Source organism: Zingiber officinale, chromosome 6B (assembly GCF_018446385.1).
Source record: "Zingiber officinale cultivar Zhangliang chromosome 6B, Zo_v1.1, whole genome shotgun sequence".
NCBI classification, from domain to species: domain Eukaryota; kingdom Viridiplantae; phylum Streptophyta; class Magnoliopsida; order Zingiberales; family Zingiberaceae; genus Zingiber; species Zingiber officinale.
Window position 1 is genome coordinate 16,988,827 of NC_055996.1, and position 13,184 is coordinate 17,002,010.

Here is a 13,184-nt window from a genome sequence, read left to right on the forward strand (position 1 = left end):
CATCAGAGAGTGAGAGGCTAACAAGAATGGAATGGAAAAGGGATATGCTCTAGGGTTTTACCGCCGCTCACCCCTGTACGAAGACCGAGTAGGGAGGCCAGCATGAGGTCGTAGTGTTGTTCGCAGGCGAGTGCGAGGCCCCTCCCTGCTCACCTGCTGAGGCTCCCCGCTCTTGCTGCTCACCTGTTGTGGCCTAGATGATGTCAACACGCGCGAGGAGAGGACGGATAGGGGCTTTCTGTCCGATTTTGGGAGGATGAAAAAAACGTCAAAAAATGATCGATTGATGGATTAAGAATCCATCCGTCCATTATTAAATAAAAAGTAAATAATAGAAAGAATGATTAATCCATCCTTCCTCATAAAATAAACGGTAAAAAAAAGTTTACAAAATATTTTTCTCAGTTTTTAAATCCGTCCTCTCAAGTAAACAGAACAATAGAAAGAATGATTAATCCATCCTTCCTCATGGAGTAAACGGTAAAAAAAAAATTCACCGCAAATTTTCCTCAATTTTTAAATCCGTCCTCTCAAGTAAACGGAGCCCAAACTTTGTTTTTCACAAACTTTGTTTTTCACAATAATACACCCGTGAATTAACTCACTGAAGGAAACAAACTGTCATCAAATTTCTGTATTACAAAATATGGAACGCAGGTTCCTACCATCAAATTTCTGTTATACAAAAAAGCAAATATATATCATGAAGAATGGAGGACTAAAAACTCAGCACCAATTGGTAAATGATCGCTCGGATGGTGGTAGTTGGGCAACCCTCCGACGATGTCGGGCGAGTCGCGGCCTGGAACTTCTAATAGGCTCACTGGTTTCAGACGACAACCTGAGAAAAAAATGTAATCCAGTGTTCCAGTGAAATCAGGGGTGCAGTTTGTAAACGGTGGCTCTGCCCCGTTTGTTCCATAAAGACTGCTCAATTTGATAGGGGCTGCTTCTGAAGCTGATACAATGTACTGATAGACCTGAAGGAAATCAAGAAAAAGAAGATTGTACAGGCATATTTCAAATAGAAAACTGATCATCAAGGCATGGGAAGAGAAAACTTCATAAAGGCATTCATATCTTTGTACCGACCAATGATCAAGGCATCATATAACTAACTGGGTAGAGAAATTAGAATAATCTATTGAGTTAGGCAAAGGAAGTATAATGAAAACTGACCTCATCTCCAGGAGTAGAATTGAAGTCACCAGCAACAAGCACTGAAGGGGTACAAGTGAACTTAGTTGAAACAAGCTCCTTAAACTGTGATAGTCTTGATAGAAGATACTTAGCCTGTGCAAGCTTTACATCGATCCAGTTTGGATCCCTGCGAGTCCCAGATTTAAATTAAATTAATCAAGCTTCTAGGCTCTGGCACAGGTAAACAATCTGTAAAAAGTCCTTAATAAAAAAATATTCAAAATTGATAAAATTAGCAAAAAAAAAAAAAAAAGAGTAAAAAATGGACAAATATGAAATTAATATAAAGACAATTGGCAATTACTAATGCATGTTGAGTTCCATTACCAGTAAATATGAGTGTCTGCCACTACAATAATGTGGCCAGAAGGATCATTTAGCTTAAAAGCTGCTAATAATCCCACACAGTCAAATTACTAATGCATGTTGAGTTCCATTACCAGTAAATATGAGTGTCTGCCACTACAATAATGTGGCCAGAAGGATCATTTAGCTTAAAAGCTGCTAATAATCCCACACAGTCACGTTTTAATCTCACAAGCGGATCATTAGATTGCTGCCTCTCAGAATCTGTTGAAGTAGATTACCCAGTGATTCCAAAACTTATATTCAATTTGAAGAACACAAACGAGCTAATGAACATAAGATACCATTGTGCACAAAGTGAACATCAATTCATAAGCATACCTTGTATTTGTGCATCCTTTTCTTCAAGATCCAATATTTTATTGTTCCTAATTGCACTAACCGTATTCGCACAATTGGCAAGATCATTGTAATCAATTTCCTCCATTTCAAGCAACTGTGCACTGAAGAAACAGTGGGTTGTTGCATTACTTGACCAAACAATATAAAAACATAAAACATGCAATAAAAATTTCAAGGAAGCTCTGACATTAATTCCTTATTTTGACATAACTTTAAACATAACATTTTCTTGTATTTGCAGGATTTAGTAGGATTGAACAGGAAAGCTAGTAACTGCTTAAGAGTCTGACCAACTGGGTGTTGTGTATGAATCGGCAACATACTAAATAAGGACCAGATTAAGAGAGCATGCTAAATAACCAAAAAGAATTGTTGAGTGAATTATTTTGGTCTCCAGTATAATAGGGGAACTAGAACAAAGAGAACTCCATTCAAAAAAAAAAAAAATAGTAATTAGAAGGTACTTCTGAACTCCCAAAAAAAATTAGAAGGTCTTTCTGAAGCATTACTTCCACATCAACAGACAATGGAAAACAATTGTGCAGGGTAAACAATGCAGCCAAGAGTTGATAATACCTGCTTGGCTTGTAAAAGATCCCACATCCATCGCGTTTCTTCCCAACTCTTTTAATATAAAGGCTTGAATACCCAAGGCTCTCCATTTTGCTTTTGTAGAAGCTATTATACTCATCCAACTCCTATAATTACAGACAACAATGCATGATAAACTAGGGGGTCTGTGAAATTAGTAGTTGAAATTAGCAAGTGCTGAAAAGAAAAGACAATTTAATCAACATGCAAAGTGAAAGCAACAAATGAGACCAACATTATGTTCATCATCATCCTTGTTTGTCCCAACTATTTGGGTTTGGCTACATGAATCTTATTCCTCCATTGAACTTTATATAAAACTAAGATCACTAATAATATTACAATTAATAAAATTATTTTTTACTATATAACTATTCTTTCAACCTTTCCTACTTTTTACAAGTTTTGACTCTTCTAATTATATAAACTATAGGTCATCTTTGAACATATCTATACCATCTTAATTTTTTCTCATTTTGACTCTACAGGTCCAGCTTCAGAGGAAGTGCTGGAATTTCATATTGGATATAGGTTTAGTTTCATATTAAATATTGTTATAGGGTGTTATAGTTGGTGCCTAAATCTGATTGTTCTCAATAACAATACCAAATTTCAGCCCTCTCAACTCTATTCATAAAATAACATATTGGAAATGCAACAAATTGCAGTGCTTAAAGTGCTATTGGATAAGGGATCTCATGATCAATGATTCTAAAGACAGTTTTTTAATGATCAAGCCATACAAGATCAAAACAAAGGTGTGATGTCTTATTTTTCGAAAGGAGACATAGAATGACTAGTAAATCACCTGTATACAGAAAAAATCAGCATTTAAGTTCTTCAAGTCAGTTAGAACAGATTCTGAACGTGCTTTCCACCTGTAACATTATCTGCTTATTAAGCAAACATCAGCTGGATGAAAGAGGAAACATATTGATTGATTGATTGAAATTTAACACAGAACATTTACTGGAGACGGCCATCATATAATAGAGATAAGTACAAAATTCACAAATTAAAGTACATAGGGATCATCACTTAAAGTTTGAATCATTACCCAAAGTTTATCCTCTTCTTCCAAATTCCTCCAAAGTTTCAAAATCATCAAAGTACCACAATAATTCTCAAACTAATGTTATTTCACCCCAAGACATTAACACCATTATTTTAATCAACAGAGAAGTGACATGGCACATGGCATACCTGCCATGCCGTTCTTCCATTAAAATTAAGGGAGTTAATGATTATGTTTGTGATTAGATTTTGAAAACTCCAAAGGAATTTTGATGATTTTGGAACTCCCATACATTTCTAAAAAAAAGGTAGAATTTGGAGGGGAAAAGAAAATTTTCCTATTATACAATATGATGAAAAAAATCGTAATGAAACAGGATTGTGCCTCCTGTTAAATAGTGTAAAAATATTAGATGTCTTTCCCTGACTGAAGGATTATGTCTCTTGTATTTAAGTTTTCTCTATAAGAACAAGGAGCATGTGGCATGACAAATGGAGGGGCCGTACTTCAGCTTCTCTAGGAACAAGGAATGGGTTTCATGATCAACCCATCAGGGAATGAGAATATCATTCGAATTTTTTCTTAATTATGTGCTAATATTAATTAATAATCAATTTTTATTAAAAATAAAATTGAACTAGATAAAGTTAAACCCCTTGATCTTAACTCATCCGGTGTAATTGGATTGGGATATCATGACATGATGGATGGTACCGAGTCATCGCTAGATGATGGTTTTGCCTTGCACCATTGCTGGCTGATCACAGCACCGTAATGGCTGATCGTAGGTTGTCTGGACACACGGAGAAGAATCGGGACTGTGGAGTTGGGAGAAAGGAAAGTTGATTATGATTTTGAGTGGATGAAAAATAAGGAAAAAAATAATCCGCTAATGGAATTAGAATTCATCTAATTTTAAATTACGTAAATGAGGGAAAGTATCTCGACTCTTGTGCAATCCTCTTCCCTCTCAATGCATTGTGTTCAACCAATAGGTCATCAAAAAATAGATGAAAAGGAAGGCCAAGCCATAGAGAGAATTTAAAGGGATGAGAAATAATCAAATCATAGAAAACAGATTATGATTTTGATTATGCAACTTTATTTCTTGTTCTAAAACTTAAATGATGGTCTTGGGTAGAGAAATTTTCACCTACAAATATTGCTTCAAAAAACAAGCATCATTCCGAGAATGTTTCCTTGATTGAAACATAAAGAATATCTACAAAATGTAAACATACATCACTAACAAAAGTAATAACTAAGCAATTGACACTTCAATTAAAACATGAGCATGTTGATCAACTAACCACAAATGAAATCATAAGATTGTAGCATTGCATCAACAAGCTATTAAACAAAACTTGTAGTATATTAAGCATAATAATCGAAGTATATCTCACATATTATGAGAAGCACAATGGTGGCTGAAAACACCTGTCTAACTGATCAGGAAGTTCTTTTTGTGCTCTCAATGCCATCCATAGAACAAAGAATATTTCGCTTAAAAAAAAACAAGAACTTGGAAAACAATTTTGAACTAGACATCAAGAATACGTTCTCCACAAAACTAATCTTATTTCCCAGAAAAATATTGTGTTTCTTCATCCTTCAATTAACAGTCAGTAAGTTAGGGAGGTGGTGACATCTTGCTGGCCATTATAGAAAAGCCTGACTAGCTAGACTAGATGTTAATATCAAATTGCTAAAAAAAAGTAGGAAGCTAATTAACTTCACTCATGACTAAGCACAGTAAAAGTGATTCATACTTACTTGAGACAGGAAGATGGAGAATGTGGAAAATAAGAACTCTTTACATAAACCTGCAAACCAAGACAGTTTCATAGATAATCCCTTGGAGGATAACTACAAAATAATGGGCTATGACATTGCAACATGTTAGAACTAAAATAAAACAAAAAATCTGAAGTAAATCAATTCAGATATCAACCACATAAAGAAAAACAGATTGACAGTTCAATTTGGAATGGCATGTTCATAGAATACCTGGGCCAAAATATTATAGGAGATGAAGCTGAACTTGAATCCTAGAAGAAAGTATAGACTGAGTGAAAAGAGAATCTTTTATTATCAAAAGACAACATAATATGTATATTAGCTGAAGAAACCTTCCTAGTTATGACAGAGAATAGGGGGACCAAAGGGATAAGAGTAAAAACAAACAAGATAGGAAATGGGTGATGCCTTCCCTAAAGAGAGCAGTGTACCAGAACAAAAAATCTAGAGATGTATAAATCCCAAAAGATCTCTTATTGTAGTCTACCGGACACACAGCTCTAACCATAGATGACTGAAAATAAAACAAATTGCTAAATCAATAACTATGACTTTTACTCTCAATGCATCTGAAACAATTACCAAGTCATAGAACCAGTTCTAAGCAAAATTGATATCAGATCTTTAGATGTTCTTTTATGGTGATCAAGTTAAATAACTTGTCAAGCAATACAAGCAGAGATATATGGATTTGTTTAGGTATATCATTTGTCAAGCATTACAATTGCAGATACAGAATTTTGCTAAAAAAGAATCCATAAATGCTCCCTGAGAAGGCAAATGCAACAATAAAAATCCACATACAGTGCAATGCAGTATATACCATCTGAAGTATTCATTACGCCTTCATAATTGTCAAGAGGAACAAACTTTGAGCACACAGGCTTAGCCATTGTACTTACTCTATTGCTACAAACCCTGATTCAAAAGTAATGAATTCGTAAGGTTCACTAGATACAACCACAATATAACTTGTAATGATCCAACAAAAAACTAGAATTAGAAGCCAACAGGGGATTAAAAATCTAATAATCTTCAACCTTTAACACATTGAGCTTAGAAAATCGCGTGATCTATGAAACCGAGACATGCCAACTTTTGGGAAAAAAATAGTTTTTTATTGACTAAAAATATAGCCAAATCAAGTGTCCAAAGGTTGGCGTCTACAGAGATTGGGTGGTTGCACTAAACGACGCCAAAAAGCGAGAAGCTCGGGCAGAGATTTTTCTAATCAAATCCCAACATAATCCGGAAAATATCAAGTCAAGAAAGCAACTGAAAAGAGGTCTCATTCTAGCAGAATCAAGCGATTGGAAAGAAAAAACAGTAACCAGGGCAGCGTCGACGCGAAGAAGGGCGGCTTGCGGAGTAGATAGGAAGGTATATGCATCACGCAATCTCTGACCTGTCTCCACCGCGATACTTATTTTAGGGTTTCCGAGTTGCCAGGCGATAAGAGTTTCGATTGACAGGCGGCAAGAGCAGGAGAAGAAGGAAGCCGTTTCCGCTTCAATCTGGAAGCCCAGTTGGGAGCCGGGATAATGGTTAGCGGAGTTAAAACGGGTTCAGCCCGATTATAGATGCCCGACCCGTCAATGAGTCGGATCCGGGTCGGTTGATATCTGATTCTCGAACATCGTAGTCCATTATTATACTATCGCTGTTGCCACTATGAATCCGTCCGCATACTTAATTACTCGAAAAATAACAAAGACAGAGACAAGGGTTCCCCTTTCCCTTCGTTACGCACTCCTCTCTCTCCTCTCTCTCTCTCTCTCTCGTCGTCCCGCATTTCCCTCTTCGGTGGTGGATCGCGCTGTCCCCTTTCACCTGCGCTTCCTCTTTCTCGTCTCCTGCTTCTTCACGTCTTAGCTCCTATGGGGATTCTTGTCGCATTGCGCTTATCGCATTCGTAGTTGCGGCGTTAGCCTAGGATTGCGGCGGCAGACGCATGGGATCCGGGAGCAGCAAGGATGCTTCAGCAGAGGCCTCTTCGTCCGTCGGGAGCTGGAAGTCGAGATTGAAGGGGCTTCGGGTCGTCAACTCTTCCTCTTCCTGCTTTGGTCTAGCCTCCATCCTGTCGGATGGCCGTCAGGTGGGCGATCGCTTCGTGTGCCTTTGATTTAGATCTCTGTCCCTTTCTTGCATCCTGTCTGGATATTCACTCCTGATCTTATTTGTCATATGCTCGATCTACCGCCGACAGGGCGGGTGTGTTTGCTTAGTAATCTTGTTATTCCGTCTGAAAGGAAATACATGTTTCTTCCCCTTTACTTTAAAAAGCAATCTTTGTTATTCAAGACTTGAACTCTTAGAATCATCTCTGCAATATCCACTTCAATATTTGCCCTTCTGTGTTGCTAATATGATTGTACTTAGCTCCATTCAAAAGATAGTTGGCTGGATTCCTTAGATGCTTTCCACCAATTGATTATTTTTGTGTGAATGGAGTTTCTTTGTCTAATGGCTTCTAAATGGATTCCCTTTGATTTTTTTTTCCTCAAATCTTTGAGCTTAAAAAATTCCGCTTTCTGTCAACAACCTATTCAAGTTCCTATTTCAATTTCAATCTGAATGATTCTGTGGCTGTTGTTTGTCGTGTGCATCTCTATAAACTAAACTATTGGCATCTCCTTTGCTTGCAGAAGATAGAAGTAAAAGCAAGATCCAAAGGCTCCTATTGTGAGGATGAAGCAGAGAGTAAAACAGTTGAAGGAAATGACCATGGTTCTGAAAAAGTTGGGCTGCCTCGTTATGATGGCTTGCCCTTGTCACGTGCTTCTAGTGGTGAACAGTTTAGAGAAGAAAACGAGGGTACATCACGGATTAATTTTAATATCAATAGTAGTTCTGTTATGAACTATAGAGGTGATCGATTGTCAAATACATCAGGAAGATCACATTCTCGTTTTACTTTTATACCTGATGGGATTAGCTATCGGCTCAACAGAGCAGTCAGTTTAGGGTCACCGGGAACCCATTCTCTTTTCTCCACTGGTGTGTCTGTTCCAAGTAGTGATCTTGGACAAAATGATAATGCAAATCACGATCATGTTGATAGTATACAAAATTGTAGCACAATGGAAACTAGCTCTTCCCTAGATGTGGCTCAGCTTAATGAAGGAACAGAGACTACAATCGACAGGTGTTCTAGTGGTAGCTTTGTGGAATCAAGAAATGCAAGGCATTCTCAAAGAAGACTGGGAACACAAGAAACTATAGAAGGTAGTGTACGATTTAGTAGAACACGTAGTGTAGGAAGGCTCCGAGATAGAGTTCTCAGAAGGACTGCTCTTTCTGATGGTTTGTTTGATTCTTCTTCCCTGGACGATAGGACTGTGTGGCCCAGTGGGCAGCCTATTAGAAGACGAGCACTGGGTGGTGTTAGAAGAGCTTCCTCTCCTAGAAGGACTAATGATTTGTTGCCTGATTCCTCAAGTAGTGTGTCTTATCAGGAATCTAGATCTATGAATAGCAATGATGAGAATGTTGCAGATGCTCAACAGCCGAGAGTTGGGAATCATGATGTTTTTGAGCACAGATCAGCTTTCCTTGAAAGGAGAAGAAGGATAAGGTCTCAGGTAGGATTATTTGGATTATGGTTTCTAATTGCTTATATACTCGTTATATTCTTAAGGAAAATCAACTTTTATTGTTAGGTTCGTGCTCTTCAGAGACTTGGTAGCCGATTCGAAAGTTTATCAGGTCATGATAGATCATGTATACTATCTGGCCAGCATAGAACAGGCCGCTGTGCATGCAGAACAAGTAACCAAAATGCAAATCCTGATGATGACACAAGTGCAAGGGCAAGCATATCAAGAATCGTCGTGCTAGCTGAGGCACTGTTTGAGGTATGACCAAAGTGAATACCAAACTGGAAGAAAATGTTGGCTTGTTGACTACATTTTCCTTGTTAGAGAAAGTCAAATAACTAGTGCATTCTTTTTTTTAGGTTTTGGATGAAATACACCAGCAGTCTGTTGTACTATCCTCTCGACCATCTTTTTCATCCATTGGGTCTGTTCCTGCACCAAAAGAGGTTGTAGAGTGTATTCCAGTAAAAATATTTAGCAAGACATCGAAATGTCAAAATGAGGAGGCTGCACAGTAAGAGCCTTGCACCTCTTTATCAGGAACTTCTATCAAATACCCATGGAACTTTCCTAAATGCTATGAGAACACCTTTTTTCCTGATCGAAATAATTCAACTGAAACTCATATAAAATGAATGATTAGTCATTATAGAGGGCAGTGCATTATTGAGAATTCTCATGCCGCTTTTCTGTATTTAGATACTTCAAGACTGAGAAGACTACTTTTTTTGGTCTCTAATTGTTATTGATTCTGCTATACTGAAAATTACAAAATGAAATATAGTGGTTGCATTGCTTTATACAAAAAAGCTCATCTGATCTTTATCATATCACCTTCTCTTAACCTGAGTGTTTTTTATCCATTTCAAATCCACGATACTAGTGTTCGCTTTCATCAAATTTTCTTAAATGTTATAGATCTATCTTTCTGTTTTTTTTTTTTAATTTTAAATTACTTATTTGTCTAAAGAGTTCCATGGAAATTATTTTGTATATGATGAATGGGTATTTAACTCGAAGTTTCATTGTTCTCTTTTTTATTATTTGTTTTGTACAGATGCTATATTTGCCTTGTGGAGTATGAAGAAGGAGATTGCATGCGGTTGTTGCCTTGCAATCATGAATTTCATCGAACATGCATTGATAAATGGCTGAAAGAAAATCATAGGTATTCTTAAAAAACAATCCTTCCATGGTGAACTGTCTTCTTTGCTTAACATGTTCTAATTTGCAAAACATCCTTGTTGCTACAACTGAATCTTGTAAATTTGTTTAATATATTCCTTCACATAAATGTGATAATTCTTCTCGAGTCATAATTTTACCAATTATTGTCTAGGGTGTGCCCTCTATGTCGCCGGGATGTTTGCACATCAAATGCATCAAATAAACAAAAGCCCAGCTAGGGAAGCAGCTGCATCCTGGTCATGATTCTTTATCTGGAGGGTTCTCAGCTTCAGCTTTGGATTTCATCCCTCTTGGTGCACAATTCGGTAAAGTGTGCAACTATCAGATAAAACGTGTACTTTCTTAATCTTGTATTTTGTAGATGAAACAATGAGAGGTTCATTGATTTGTCAACGTCATTGTGTTTCTCTTCGAGCTTATTTATGTTTATTTCCTCCCTGGAATCCTATTTCGTAAAAAGGCAACCACGGGGAGAATTGTATTTGTACCTGCACTTGGTGTTATCAAAATTGTGGACCCTTTTTCGTAAAAAATAGTTTCCTGTTGCTGTAATTATTTCTTTCTTAATTATTCATCAGCCTTCTGTAGAATATCTATATTATATGCTAATCCATCAGCATGTGGGAAATAAACAATAAAATATCTGTTTATAAAACGATTTATTCTTTTATTTAGTTGGTAAGATTGTTATTAGAGATATATAAAGAATGATTTTTCTTTAAAAGAATCTACATGATTAATGTGGTCGACTGGCATTATTTACATGATTTATGTAAAACTGCTAGCTTCTCAGCCTGATTGACTCAATTGATTCATTCGATCCAATAAATTTGAAACTTGTAAATGTAAATTATTTTCTTATGTATTTTAGTGTACGGTTAAATAATATGTTAGCATTAAAAAAAAGAAGTGGATTATCAAAACCCTCTACAACGAATCTTACATAAGAATTTTTTTCCTCAGTGAACTATGAGCACTTTTTAATTTATGTTGAAGTGAATCTAATAAAATTAATAATTTATGTTAATGATCATAAAAATATTTTCTAATTTATGTTCATAATTATAAAAAAAAATTGTGAGGCTCGATCGATTAAATTAATTGATTCAAATAGTTGAATAGTTAATGTTGACTAATTCATCTTCTAGTAGATTCAATTATCTTAATAGTCATGTTACTTTTTTAATATATTTTTAAAAGTGTAAATTAAGTTTTCTAAAATATTAGAAAAAATAATAATTTGTCAAATGGACCTATGAATAGTGAACGGGTCCAAAGGTAAAGTGGAATCGACACTCAAAATAAGATAACAGTCAAACTTAAGATGAGACGATGGACAAACTCAAAGTGTACATGTCGACTACCATCACTGGCGAGGGCTCCTAGCATATATTAGCCCCGTCTCATAGCCAGTTGAACATCAAGATTTAGTTACTCATCTTTTTGGAGCACGACATCCCGCATATATCAGCTCTGCCCAGAGTCGGTTGCACCTCTTGGACGTGACTTCCAGCATATAGCCGCTCGGTCCTAGAGCCGATTGGATCTCCAAAATTTAACTTCTCACTTCTCCTAGGTGCGGCTCTCAACCTACATCCGTTCGACCTCAAAGTCGATCAAATCTCCTCTAAGAGATAACATTATCAAAGAATCATAACAACTTAGATAATAACAACTATTTATCCTAAGAATATTCTCTTATTTTGATATATATATATAATAAAATCTTCCTCAACCAGTTTTATAGATTAAATTGGTCATGTTGATTAATTAAAATTAATCGATCCAACCAAACTGGAACTAATTTAAAAAAGCTTTTTGAATGACTACGCTAAGGGTCATTGCCCTCGATTCTTTATTAAATTTACTTCTTTCAGCATCTAAAATTTAAATAATACTCACTTGAAACCTACTAAGGCACAGTTTAATTTAAGTGGAAAGGTAACAATGGCGTCAATCAAGACATTTGCCTTGATTAATTTTAGAAAGTCCGTGATTGTCATATCTCTAGGTGCTTTTTTGGATTTATCCTAATGACATATGAAAATATCTAAATTATAAAAACAAATAAATAAAAAAATAATACTCACTTGCTTAAAAACTCAAATATAATATATACAATTGCATATTTTAAAAATGAATACCTAAGTTATAACTTTTTGAAAATAATATATTTTTTAAAAAATTATCAATTCTAAAATGTATCATAAAATTAAGAAAATTAAGCTTTACATTTTAAAAAATTTATCAAAAATATCTATCTATATTTTTTAAAATAAGTATAAAAATTTTGCTGTAAAATTTGAAAACTTGTACATCAGCTATGCATTTAAAAAAAAAATCAAAAAATATTATAAATTAAAAAATTATCAAAAAATTTAAAATAGTTATGCATTGATTAAATAATTATTATAAAATAACAAAAATTAAAACAATATAAATTGTGTACATCTAAACCAACTCAATGTTCAGCAAATAAATAAATATTAATAATAATAATAATTTTAATTAAAACTGACTATAGAATAATTTATATAATTATATAAAACTGACTATTTTAATTAAAATATATTATTTATTTATTGTAGGTCAAAAGATCTACACACATTGTAGGTCAAATTAAGAAATTAGAATATTTTTTTATTTCAAATTAATAAAAAATTCACCTTTAAATATATTTGAATAAAAGAAGCTTTTTCAATCCAAATTACTTTAATTTGTTGGAACAAAAGGGGGTACATCCCACTTTTCTACGCCTACAAATGTCCGGAGGCATGCTTAATGTTTAATAAATCTCATGAATTAATAAATAATTGATCTAACAATGCTAATAAAATGCTGAGTATTTTTTAATTTATCCTAAATTTTTATAAAATCAAAACAGTTATTTAAAAATTAATTGAGGTAAGTTGAATATCTAATATTAACTAAAATAGAATTTAAAAAAAAAACACCTACAAGTGCATAATAATCTACTGACAAAAATGTCAAAAATATCTTCCTTGGAATATAATTCCAGTCGTATATAGTTTTAACCAGTCAGTCTGTAGCCACTAATTCACTAGATACAGCATCACAGTTGCGTAGGA

General features: G+C 34.9%; 2 protein-coding genes across 4 annotated transcripts; one reads left to right on the forward strand and one right to left on the reverse strand.

Annotated features, from left to right (window-relative positions):
• Window positions 1-530: 530 nt before the first annotated feature.
• LOC121992148 (carbon catabolite repressor protein 4 homolog 4-like) lies at window positions 531-6,851 on the reverse strand. 3 transcript variants are annotated; one of them, XM_042546314.1, is made up of 10 exons: window positions 6,643-6,851; window positions 6,135-6,229; window positions 5,522-5,562; window positions 5,288-5,337; window positions 3,308-3,377; window positions 2,485-2,606; window positions 1,888-2,009; window positions 1,641-1,770; window positions 1,180-1,327; window positions 531-980 (listed from the first exon to the last, which is right to left on the reverse strand). In XM_042546314.1, exons 1-10 carry the CDS (start codon window positions 6,699-6,701, stop codon window positions 702-704), a joined length of 1,116 nt encoding a protein of 371 aa, XP_042402248.1. In that variant the 5' UTR covers window positions 6,702-6,851; the 3' UTR covers window positions 531-701. The 3 variants fall into 3 exon arrangements, with proteins under 3 accessions (XP_042402248.1, XP_042402249.1, XP_042402250.1); XM_042546315.1 differs by having other exon boundaries at window positions 6,717-6,850; XM_042546316.1 differs by lacking the exons at window positions 5,522-5,562; window positions 6,643-6,851.
• A 160-nt stretch (window positions 6,852-7,011) lies between these two features.
• On the forward strand, window positions 7,012-10,662 carry LOC121992146. The gene is made up of 6 exons (XM_042546312.1): window positions 7,012-7,406; window positions 7,957-8,892; window positions 8,971-9,165; window positions 9,267-9,421; window positions 9,965-10,075; window positions 10,247-10,662. The coding sequence occupies exons 1-6, from the start codon at window positions 7,263-7,265 to the stop codon at window positions 10,311-10,313; spliced, it is 1,608 nt and encodes a 535-aa protein (XP_042402246.1). The 5' UTR covers window positions 7,012-7,262; the 3' UTR covers window positions 10,314-10,662.
• The last annotated feature ends 2,522 nt before the right edge of the window (window positions 10,663-13,184 follow it).

Bases quoted from the DNA above. Each gene is read 5' to 3' on its own strand.
- LOC121992148 (XM_042546314.1), bottom strand. From the start codon at position 6,701: ATGCATATACCTTCCTATCTACTCCGCAAGCCGCCCTTCTTCGCGTCG. The intron at 3,378-5,287 runs GTAAGTATGAAT...ATAATGTTACAG, and splicing joins TCTCCATCTTCCTGTCTCAA to GTGGAAAGCACGTTCAGAAT. The intron at 1,328-1,640 runs GTAATGGAACTC...TGGGACTCGCAG, and splicing joins GCAGACACTCATATTTACTG to GGATCCAAACTGGATCGATG.
- LOC121992146 (XM_042546312.1), top strand. From the start codon at position 7,263: ATGGGATCCGGGAGCAGCAAGGATGCTTCAGCAGAGGCCTCTTCGTCC. The intron at 8,893-8,970 runs GTAGGATTATTT...TTTTATTGTTAG, and splicing joins GAAGAAGGATAAGGTCTCAG to GTTCGTGCTCTTCAGAGACT. The intron at 10,076-10,246 runs GTATTCTTAAAA...ATTATTGTCTAG, and splicing joins TGGCTGAAAGAAAATCATAG to GGTGTGCCCTCTATGTCGCC.